The 12,249-nt window shown below is 43.4% G+C and overlaps 1 protein-coding gene across 2 annotated transcripts in view; it reads right to left on the reverse strand.

The window, feature by feature from the left end:
- Positions 1 to 12,249, reverse strand: part of LOC307222373 (tetraspanin-15-like) — a 101,620-nt gene that overhangs the window by 68,349 nt on the left and 21,022 nt on the right. For both annotated transcript variants that reach the window (XM_079987592.1, XM_079987591.1), the window contains exon 2: positions 6,916 to 7,101. In XM_079987592.1, the coding sequence (XP_079843718.1) occupies positions 6,916 to 7,101 (186 nt within the window). The remainder of the gene's footprint in view (positions 1 to 6,915; positions 7,102 to 12,249) is intronic.

Here is a 12,249-nt window from a genome sequence, read left to right on the forward strand (position 1 = left end):
ATCTGGTTCACTCCAACTGGACCGAAAGGGGCACAAGAGAAAGCTCACCTGGAGGCAAGCAAGGCAAACACAAGGCAGCTCCTGAAGCCTGCCAGCTGCTAAACAGCAAGAGCATCTTCCATCTCATCAGTTCTCCAGAAGAACACAGTGACAAAACATGTCACACACAGCTCTCCTGCGGCTGCCGGGAGATGCAGTCACATCATCTCCACAGCATGTCAACAAAACCAGCTCAAGGAACCTAGTCCCCCCACCCAACACAACTGAAAGCAGAGGTTTGCAGTGTATACAAACACAGCTCAGCTTGCAGTGGAGCAGGGATGCTAGGAGACAGGAGGTGAAACAACCTCTTAGTATTGCTTACAAAAAAGGGAAAAGCAACAGCACAGAAATTGCAAAGCACAAAACACATTTTCAACATTTTTTAAACCTGGGTTCTGGTGCTGGTCACTTTTCACTAGCATTGCTGAAAATTTCTCCTGTGTTTCCTCCTCCCACCCCTGACCATTCTCCATCATTTAATGAGAACATAAATTTAATTCAAAAATAATCAAAGGGGAGAGAGATAATGAATTCATGTTCTGGGTAGGCTGCAGTGTGTTTGTTTTGAGGTGGCCAAGAACTGTAGAGTTGGAAGGGACCCCAGGGGTCATCTAGTCCAACCCCCTGCAATGCAGAAATCACAGCTAGGTGTTTTTCTAGAAGTGAAGCAAGTCCCCAAAGTGTTATGTCTCCAATATTCTCCCCACCACCACTCCAGGCCTTCTCAAATCGGTCCATTTCAATGCTGCAGCTTTTAATTATTGTTGGCTTCACGTTTTTAACACTGTTTATTATTTGTAGTATTATTTATATCCAATTTTTGTACACTCAGTAGGTATTCTTTAAATGCAAAGTGATTCAAACATTCTGAAATAAACAGACTCTCACACACACTGGCTTTTTTTTTGCTGCTGCAGACTGGTCAGTCTGGAGGACTTCCTAAGGCAGAGCAAGGATGTTGCAAGTAGGGACAGACAGCAGCTGTTTCCCAAATAATGCAAAATACTTCACCTAATTACAAGTAGGTGCTGCTGCTGGGGTTGGCGGGGGTGGCGAACTGCTGGTTATCACCAGAGGTTGTTAATGATGTTTGTCTTAGACATGACAAAAATTCCAGGAGCTGGTCCTTGTTCTGCTGCTCAGCAGTGTTAGTCATATTCAACGGCTCAGCAGCGTGGGTACCAAACAAGACCGACTCCAGTCATATACTGGCTGTGGAGGTGATTGTGGTGATCTAGGGAGCAGGGCTATCTGGAAGCGTTCTAGAGAGCCCACTCATGCATTTGGTATCCATGGTACTGAGTGGCCACACAAGGCAATCATGTTCTCTGGATCCTAACAATAAATGGAATGGACAACCTCAGCAGGTGGTGGACTCTCTTTCGCTGGAGGTTTTCAAAGAGAGACTGGATAGCCATTTGTCAGGGCTTCTTTAGCTGTGATTTCTGCATTGCAGATGACCCTTTAGGTACCTTCCAAGTCTACAATTCTATGAAACTATCAGCATCAATATGTCACAAGGACTGGTGTGGCTACTGGCATTTCGTTCGTCACCATATGCATATGTTTGCCTTCTATAATATTGCAATAAGAAAACCCCAAGCTGAGTAGTCCAAAAATTGAAATACCAGACACGGCAATCTTAAAGAGTTTTGTCAGATAGGCACAGAATATAATATTAAAGAGAACATGACAAATGCCAGTGTCATTCATAGAATCGCTCAGGCTGTTCCAGCAGCAGCGCTGACAAAAGGAGAAACAGCAATACCCTAAAAAAATTCAGTTTGGAAGTTCAATCTTATTTTGTAATGTCAGAACAGATCTTGTAAAAACACTGGGCAAAATGGAAAGCCTCCCCTGGGAGACTGCATTCCAGCATTTCATTTGCAAGGTTTGGAACTGAGAGTGGATTTAGCCTAATCCAAAAACAGTCCACCTTTGAGCTGTGGCGGGTGTGGATCTAGCCTTAACCAAACACAACCTAGGTGTGAGGGATGCCAGGTGTAACTTGTAACTCACCACTAATGGATCACTCGCCTCTCTCACGCAGCCACAGTACGGCTCACCAGTTTCAAAACTGCCGGAGGTGTGTGTGGACACAAGCAAGAGGATATCACACATTTGTCATTGAACTGACAAAAACTTTCAAGTCTTTCTGACATGTTAGAAGATGTGACTTGGAACAGCCAAGAAAGATCACCATAAGAACATAAGGTGAGCCATCTGGATGAGGCCGGCGGCCCATCTAGTTCAGCACCATGTTCTCAATGGCCAAGCAGCTGCCTGTGTGAAACCTTCAGGCAGGACCCAAGCCGAAGAGCGCTCTCCCTTCCTGTGGTTTCCAGCAACTGGAATCCAGAAGCGCTGCTACCTCTGACACTGGTGGCAGAGTACACCTGTAATGGCTAGTAGCACTCAATAGCCCTCTCCTCCATGAATTTGCCCCATCGCCTTTTTAAGTCACCCAAGTTGGCGGCCATCACTGCCTCCTGTTGGAGCGAGTTCCATATTTTAACGACCTGCTGAGTGACAAGGGAAGCTCTCCAACTATTTTCCACACCAGGGTTTTACACTCCCTTCTTGCACCCTATTTACTAAGTAGCACCCAGACAGTGCTCTGAATGCTGGAAACCCCAGAAGAGGAGAGGGCTGTTGCACTCAGGTCCTGCTTTCAGGCTTCCCATGGGCATCCGGTTGGCCGTCATGACAACTGGATGCTGGACCTGACAGGCCACTGACCTGACCCAGCAGATACTTGTGGAGTAACTCTACGTTATACCAGGAGTGGTGGGTATTAGACCCAGGGGCTGAAATCAGGGCAGGGTTTCAGAACTAGCCTGCTCCTCCTCCGGTCAAATGGTCAAAAGAGGGGACATGGAAGAAGTTTATAAAATTATGCATGGCATGGAGAAATTGGACACAGAAAAGCTTTTCTCCTTCTCTTGTAACACTAGAATTCGTGAACATGAAGCTGAAGGTTGGAAGATTCAGGAGACAGAGCTAATTTATGGAACTCACTCTCACAGGAGGCAGTAATGGCCACTAGCTTAGATGGATTTAAAAGAGGATTAGTCAAATTGATGGAGGAGGAGAGGGCTATTGATGGGTATTAGCCAGGATGGCTCTACCTCCCCGGCTGGTGGAAGCACTGCTTCTGAATCCCAGTTGCTGGAAACCACAGAGGGAAGAGGGCTCAAGGGGTCAAATCCTGCTTGCTGGTTTCTCCCAGGCATCTGGTCGTCCAAGGTGAGAGCAGGATGCTAGACTAGATGGACCACTGGCCTGATCCAGCAGGCTCTTCTTTTGTTCTTATGAGAAAGATACTGGGAAGAGAAGGACTCTGTTGTCCACAGGAAGTGGTTCTAACTGGTGGAATCCACACCGACCACAGTAGCCAGAGCAAACAACTGGGGAAAGCTACCTCCCACTTGAGAAAGCCTTTAACCCCACAATTCCTGTGCGGCAAAACAAAGGCCACCTGTAGAGTCCCAAAGGATTTGCTGTCCCTGAATGAGTTCTGAACCTTGCCTTCTCCCAATAAACCTAAAATACAGAGATGCTGAATATCCATTGGAGAGTGCCCTTTGCCTCTCTGCTCCGGGTTCACCTTCTTCCAGTCATAACATACGGGAGGGCAAGAGCTGAGGTCTCCATGACATGGCAAAAGAATCCTGCTCAGCAGAAGAACAATCAGACTTGTGTAATGAAGACAATAAATTGAGAACAGAAGGAATTTGAGAGGAGCACATCAAGGGTTGAGCATCATCCACTGATGCCCCCATCAGATTTCGTTTTTGAAAATACAAGGCCTTGCTATTCCCTAAACATATCCATTTCATAAGCTGGAACTATGAATACCCTGGTTCCCCACCTGCACCTAACCAAAGCATCCTGGAATTATAATTTGCCAGAGAGCCCCCAGAACTGCAGAGTAACAGTTTCAAGGGTTGGGAGGAGGAAGAGGAGGAGAATGGCTATTAAAGTTTTCATTCAGGCTTATAGGAAATGACAGAAAGGAAGCACTTCCTTTTCTCACATCTATTGTAACATTGGGGGGGGGGATCTGCACCTGCCCACAAAAGAACATCAGGCTGCATCTGTCTGATTTCGCTCACCAGTTCCCAAACTGTGTCAAAACAGCCCCAAATTCTGCCACTTAGCCCTGGGGCGGTATTTGTCATCACCCGCTATCTTGGTTATGAAACAGTTTTATTAAACCTAAGACTTCCCGCAAAGGCCACTGAGAAATGCTACCCTTCCATCCTCAGCCAGAAAAATGCTTTTGTCCCTGTTGTTTAACTACGAAGCATCTGCCAGCTGTTTCATTCAACATCCTATTACACAGAGCAGACAGGAGCCAAACCAAAGGGGGTGTGCGTGTGTGCCAGTTGTTCTGAAATGCCTGAATGCAGAAGAAAGACACCATAAGAATGGGAAGAGGGGAAAAGCATCTTTCTCCAGCTGCAATCTGACGAAAGGCCAGCAAGAAGACTCCATTGCCTGGGCTTGTACTTCTAGGGCTGAGGAAACAAGGCCCTCTCACCTCGTCTGCTGGTGGCAAAATGGAAGGAATTTGGGGGCACCTTTCTCCCTGGTGGTGATGGAGTGGGGGGACAGGAAGAAGTCAACGTTTGGGGGTTGGGTGCTTCCTGGTAAACGTGGGGGCACCCTCCCACTTCTCACTTTGAAGCAAAATTCCCACCCCCGCCCACGGCTCAAGTGGGCAGGAGCCACCAAGTTCCCTCACAATGTCTCACCTGAACAGCACTGCAACATGGAACAGCCATGCTCCAGCCAAGACTTTGCAGGGGGAATATGGCAGCCTGCCTGGTTTCCAGTTGCAGCAGCCCCCAGCCCATTGAAGGGGGGGGGGGACGACTTTGTTGCAAAGCAAACAGGGGCCAGAAAAAAGTTTGTAGGATGAGAAGGGAGAAGATGGAGCCACTACAGACTGGGGTTTTGTGTTTGTGGGAGTATTCTGCAACATTTTATTGATGTAGTTATTGATGCAGTACAATAGAGCTGGATGTATCCTGAACAGATCAGAAATTATTCCACTGACTAATTGTTTTGTTCCTAATGCATTATTATTGCATCAACAAGAAGTTGCAGAATATACCCGCAAAAAAACCTCCCAATACTCTGGAGGGGGTTCTTGTTCTTCCTGAAAAATCATAAGAATAGAATAGTTGGAAGGGACTATGAGAGTCATCTAGTCTAACTCCATGCAATGCAGGAATTGTTTTGCCCAAAGTGGGGCTTGAACCCACATCCTGAGATTAAGTTTCTTGTTTTATCAACTCCAGACCCCCCCCCCATCTTCCCGAGGAGTCAGAAAAAAGTTCTGAAGGACGAGAAGGGAGAAGATGGAGAAAGAAGCCCTCATTCTGTCCAATTCTTAAAATTAAATTTCTTTAAAATATTTTCCTCTGCACTTCATATGCAAAAATCATTTAAGAAACCCCACAGATGTTTATCCAAGAGTCATCCCTTGCACCCAAAAAGCAATTTGGAGTGAAAATAAATTAAGATTCACATCAAATGATGTTTACGTGGGCAATGAAGCAAACCCCTGTAGATGCTTCCCATCTTTTAGAGGTGCTCCTGTTGTGAGGCAATTTAGCAGCACATTTGGGGCTCTCAAAATAACTATCTGAAGCAAACAGAATAGGGTGGCATGCATATTCCACAGCAACTGGGGCTGCTTAGAGGTCCGCCATATTGAATCAATCACACAAGTTACTTAAATCCACCCATTTCAGTGGATCTACTTGGAGTATGACATGTCACCCCAAATCTCCCCATATAAAATATCAACCAACACAATAATAAAAAAATAGCAACAGTAAAACATTTCCCTTCCAAAACCCAATTCTGTCTTTTCCCACACCTTTGCTAAAAGCAGTAATGAATAGAAACATTGTTAGAGCCCACCTAGGCAAGGAGATCCACAGCCATGGTGCCACTGCGGAAAAGGCTGAATCTCTCGTGCCCAACAGCCTGACTTTTCTCTCCCCTCCTCACATCACCCATCTTGGCAGGTTTAACATGGGTGAAGGTGGTCCTTCAAGTAACTTGACTCCAAACTGTTAGGGGCCATAAATGTAACCAGCAGAACTATGAATTGAACCTGGATAGCCTCTTAGACAAACAGAATTGGTGCAATATTGTCTGAGCATTTGGCGCCTGTCGACACCTGGCCCATGCAGATCCTCTCTGTGCCCACTGAACTGTCATATATCAGAAGGAAGGAGCAGCAGTAAATTCTCAACACCTTGAGAACTACTAACTGTTGAGGGAGTTGGATATGTTTAGTCTGGAGAAGACTGAGATGACAGCCACCATGGAATATCTGAAGGGCTGTTACTTGGGAGAGAGCACCAGCTAGTTTTCTGCTGCTCCAGAGGGGAGGACCGGATAGCTCAGTTGGTTAGACCATGGTGCTGATAACACCAAGGTTGCAGGTTCGATCCCTGTATGGACCAGCTGCATATTCCTGCCTTGCAGGGGGTTGGACTAGATGATCCTCAGGGTCCCTTCCAACTCTACAGTTCTATGATTCTATGATTCTATGAAATCAATGAATTCAAATGACAGAGGGGAGATTCTGACTGAACCTTAGGAAGAAGTTTCTGATGGCAAGAGCTGTTTGGCAGTGGAACAGAATCCCATAGAAAGTGGTGGACTCCCCTTCATTGGAGGTTTTTAAGCAGAGGTTGGATGGCCATCAGGAATTATTTAGCTGTGACTCCTGCACTGCAGTGGGTTGGGCTGGATGACCCTTGGGGTCCTTCCACCTCTGCAATTCTATGATTCTATGAATTTTAGAGCTGGAAGAGTTCCAGGAGTGGAGGAAGGGGGAAGCAGCCTTACTGTTTTCAGCAGCGTCCGGTTGTCTCGGAGGGAGCCCACCATCCCAATGAAGGAAACAGCAAACATTGTTATGCCGAGGAGGAGAAGAATCAGTGCTGGTGCAAGGAAGATCCCTTCCAGGGTCCGGTGCTTCTGCCTTTCCACTTCGGCATAGATGCCAATGCACAATATCACGAGGCCAATGATCTGCAAAGAGGAAGGAAGGGGAAACATCTGTCACAAGGTTGTAGGGCTTTGGGAGTGAATGCCATTAAGAACATCAGAAGAGTCTGCAGGATCAGGCTATTGCTGCATCTGACTGTGGAGGCAGAGCAGAGCCACTGTGGCCAGTAGCCATCGATAGCTTTGCCCTCCATAGGTTTGTCTAATCCTCTTTTAAAGTCATCTAAGTTGGTGGTCATCACTGCCTCCTGTGGGAGTGAGTTCCATAGTTCAATAAGGTCTATTTTATCTGTCCCAAATCTTCCAACATTCACCTTCATTGGATTTCTAGCATTATGAGAGAGGAAGAAGAACTTTGCTCTATCTGCATCATTTTATAAGCTTCTATCATGCTGCCTTATTCCAAATCTCTGGGGCCTGATGGACTCACTTCCAAATATTATAAAGCTTTAAAGGAATGGATACTACAACCTTTGAAGGAAGTTTGCAACGAAGTTCTTGAGGGGAAAAAGGCACCTGAAACGTGGAAAGAGGCCTACATCACGCTTATACCGAAGACAGAGACTGAGAAGACCCAACTTAAGAACTACCGCCCCATTTCTTTACTAAATGTGGATTACAAAATCTTTGCTGACATTTTAGCTAGAAGATTGAAAAAAGTACTGACGGGGGAGATTCATAGGGACCAAGCAGGCTTTCTCCCGAGAAGACATCTATCAGATAATGTAAGGAATATAATAGACATTTTGGAGATGTTAGAAGTTAATATAAACACAAAAGCTGTTTTGATATTTGTGGACGCGGAGAAAGCCTTTGACAATATTTCTTGGACCTTTATGAAGAAGAATCTCCAGGGCATGGGGGTAGGCCAAGGGTTTGAAAATGGTATAGGCGCAATATATTCTGAACAAAAGGCTAAACTTATAGTGAACAATGTGATCACAGAAGAACTTAAAATTGAGAAAGGGACACGCCAGGGGTGCCCAATCTCCCCGCTACTCTTTATTTCGGTCCTGGAGGTTTTGTTAAACATGATAAGAAAGGACTAGCTGGTTAAAGGGGTTCAGGTCGGAGCGAAACATTATAAATTGAGAGCTTTTGCAGATGATTTGGTACTTACACTACAAGAGCCAGAATCTAGTACTAAAAGAGTTTTGGAACTGATGCAAGAATTTGGTCAAATGGCAGGATTAAAATTGAATAAATTAAAAACTAAGGTATTAGAGAAAAACTTAACAGTTATTGAGAAAGAGAAGTTTCAGAATGAGACAGGTTTAACTGTGGTTAAGAGTGTAAAATATTTGGGGATTAACATGACAGCGAAAAATATCAATTTATTTAAAGATAACTATGAGAAATGTTGGAAACAAGTGAAAAAAGATTTAGAAATTTGGTCAAATTTGAAGCTTTCCTTGTCTGGTTGAATAGCAGTTATAAAGATGAATGTATTGCCTAGAATGTTGTTTTTGTTTCAAACTTTGCAAATTGTGGACAAGATGGACTGTTTCAAGGGTTGGCAGCAAGATATTTCTAAATTTATCTGGCAGGGCAAAAAGCCCAGGATAAAATTTAAGATCTTAACTGATGCGAAGGAAAGAGGGGGATTTGCCCTGCCAGATTTGAAACTTTATTATGAATCAGCAGCATTCTGCTGGCTAAAGGACTGGCTGCTTCTCGAGAATAATTTTTTTGGGTGGCATGCATATTTGTGGTATGACAAGGTTAAGGCTCATAGAGGTTTTAAAAACCATATGGTCAGGAAAGCATTGTATAATGTCTGGATTAAATATAAAGACTTGCTGGAGAATAAAACTCCAAGGTGGCTGTCACCAATGGAGGCAAAAGCTTTGAAAAAACTTAATATGGAGCCTAAATGGCCAAAATATTGTGAAATTTTGGAGCAGGAGGGCGACAAGTGGAAATTGCAGAGTTTTGAGAACTTAAAAGATAAAGTGTGAGACTGGCTTCATTACTATCAAATAATGGAGGTCTATAAGTTGGACAGGAAAATTGGCTTCCAGGTGGAAAAATCAAAACTGGAAACAGAGTTGTTAGAATCCAAAACTAAGAATTTGTCAAAAATGTATAACTTGCTGTTGAAATGGAATACACAGGATGAAACAGTTAAATCAGCTATGATTAAGTGGGCATAAGATATTGGCCATAACATTATGTTTGCTGACTGGGAAAGGTTGTGGACCACCGGTATGAAATTTACGGCATGTAATGCCCTGAGAGAGAATATAATGAAAATGATCTATAGGTGGTACATGACCCCAGTCAAGCTTGCAAAAATTTACCACTTATCAGACAACAAATGTTGGAAATGTAAAGAAAATGAAGGTACATTCTTTCACCTCTGGTGGACATGCCCAAGGATTAAGGCTTTCTGGGAAATGATATATAATTAAATGAAAAAGGTATTTAAATATACCTTCCTGAAGAAACCAGAGGCCTTTCTCCTGGGTATGGTAAGCCATGTGATGTTAAAGAAGGACAGAACTTTTTTTATGTACGCTACTACAGCAGCAAGGATTCTTATCGCAAAGTATTGGAAGACACCAGATCTACCCACTCTGGAAGAATGGCAGATGAAGATGACAGACAATATGGGACTAGCAGAGATGACTGGCAGAATCCGAGACCAGGACAAAGAGACAGTGGAAGAAGATTGGAAGAAGTTCAAAGACTACCTTAATAAACATTATAAAATTAATGAAGGCTAAAAAGATATGGGTTTAAAAATTAGTGGTTTGCAGGGGCGTTGATTAAGGGGAAAAAAAATAGAACTACTAAAAACTATGGGAAAAATGGGAATGGATTTGCTGATAAGATAAATGAGATTAGGATACAGAAGGGGGAGGTGTGAGGAGGTCGGTGAAATTAGGTTTAGGAAATAAGGTTTGAACTTATACTTGTTTTTGTTTTGTTTGTTGGTTTATGTATGTTTTTATTGTTGCTTGTGTTTGTGTTTATATGTGTTTATTCGAAACTTTAATAAATATTATTTAAAAAAAAAATATCATGCTGCCTTATTCACCTTGTCTTTAAACCTAAAAACCAAAAACGCTTCAACCCTTCCTCATAGGGGAGACTTTCCACCCTCTTGATCATTTGGTTGCTCTTTTCCGAACCTTTTCCAACTCAGTGGCAGACCTTGGGGTCTCAGGTTTCAGCGCCCCCTGTGTGATGCCATAATTAGGTCTCCCTGCATCTCACACTCCATTCTAAAGCATTGTTGTGACATCCCCTGTGGTGGCAGTGTGACCAAACCAGTCATGGTCCCCTAAATCTGCCTCTGCCCAACTCTACAATATCCATTTTGAGGTGAGGAACCCATAACTGTACATGTTCTGGAGCCAAGACAAAATCGCCAAGTTCACTGTTCTGGCTGCCCAGCGCAGTTCCACTTCCTCTTACATCCTGACCTGCCTAAACCGAGCAAGAGAGGGAGGCAGAGAAAGGATTCAGAACAGGGTGGATTTGATTTAAATCACTAGTCAGTAAGACTTGATTTAAATCTTTTTCTTTTCTTTTTTTACAGAAAGACTTGTTCTTGTTGGTATAATCTTAATATTTACAACCAGATCAAGGTTTCATTTTTGGAATAATATATTTTCAGAGTAGTTTTTTACAGTTATATCAAAAATTACTGATTTGGTTATACTATTAGAAATACAGACAGATAATTTTGAAATTACTGTGAGGTTTAATAAGTTAACTGTTTCTATTTGGACAACTTTTCTGCTGTACTTTATTGAAGGAGAAAAATAATTATTTCCTTAATAACAATTTAAACAATTTATTTAACTAAAACAATAACATTATAGCATATGTATCCATGTTTGTTAACTGATGTGGTTAAACGGTTTTAAAAAAACAAAAAACTTTGAGTTTTAGCACACATGAAAAACGTAAAACAAATCCTTATTTCCCGATGAATAGCCTTTGGACTATAATGTAACTTAAATAGAAAACTATCTTTAGAAAGATTTTCCCTCCAAAAGCATTTTATTTTAAAAATCCAGTTTAAATAAAAGAAATCTGATTTAATTTTAAAAATCTGATTTTTTAATATACTTTTTTAAATCATTGATTTTTATCCACCCTGGTTCAGAAACATCATGAAGGGAGGAGGAAGCAGGTGCCCATGTGACCCACTAGGCATGCTGAACCCTGGTCCTACTGCGGAGACGATGCAGGTTCCCTTGTACACACCTGGCAGCATGGCTGCTATAGGGGTACAAGATGGCAGCTGCTTTGCCCTTTGCCTCAGCACCACAAGCAGCTGGTGTTGCAGAAAGGGCCTGAAGTGCCACTGAGTTGCCTCGGCGCTCTCAGTCTGTTTGGGAATCTCGGGGAGATGTTGGAAAGCTCCCCCCCCCCCCCAGGTTGCATGAATTAATATTTTAAATGCTAGAGACTGTGTGGCTGAAACTCGAAGCTACAGGGGCTGACAATGGAGATTTAGCTGGGATGGGCTACCGGGAACTATCTGGAATCAAAGTCATTTTTAGCTTGGCCACCTGGGAAAAAAAATAGAGGGGCACAGGAGGAGGAAAGTGCCTCACTTGGGAATTTCTAGGTACCAAAGCATCTTTTGGGTCAAGCTGGATGCACAGTTCCATTAAATGCCTCTAGGCTTTGCCCCACTTCTAAACAGGGATACCCAATTAGGGCTGGTGCCATTATGCATGGGAAAGGGGGTGTCAATCCTTTTCCCCACAGTACTGATGAAGCCCCCTTCGCAGTGGTATCGGCCCTGCAAGGGAGGCTCCAGAAAGCGGCTGTTTAAGGCAAGCAGCTGCAGGAGTAGAGGAGGCAGCAGAGAGGGAGAGACCTCATTCAACGCAATTTGCACTGGGACTTTCTCCTGTAAAACCTGAGTCACACTGAACAGCAAGAACCTGCCCCCCCCAACCCTGCAGCCTTAATGTGCATCTGTGCTAGCTTTTTGTTCAACACTTTGCGTGACCTATTGGAGCTGCAACATTGAGCATGGAAGAGTTCCAACAAGGTTGGAAACAAAATATTTTAAAAGGATGAACCAGAAGGTTAATGAAGTAATTGTTTTAATAAAAAAATTGAGATGAACAAAGAACAGCTAATTAGCTTCCAAAAGGCTACAGACATTACTCTTATTCATGGGATATTCACAGCTCACCTGCTGCC

The sequence above is a fragment of the Podarcis cretensis genome (genome assembly GCF_951804945.1).
Source record: "Podarcis cretensis genome assembly, chromosome: 8".
NCBI lineage: Eukaryota > Metazoa > Chordata > Lepidosauria > Squamata > Lacertidae > Podarcis > Podarcis cretensis.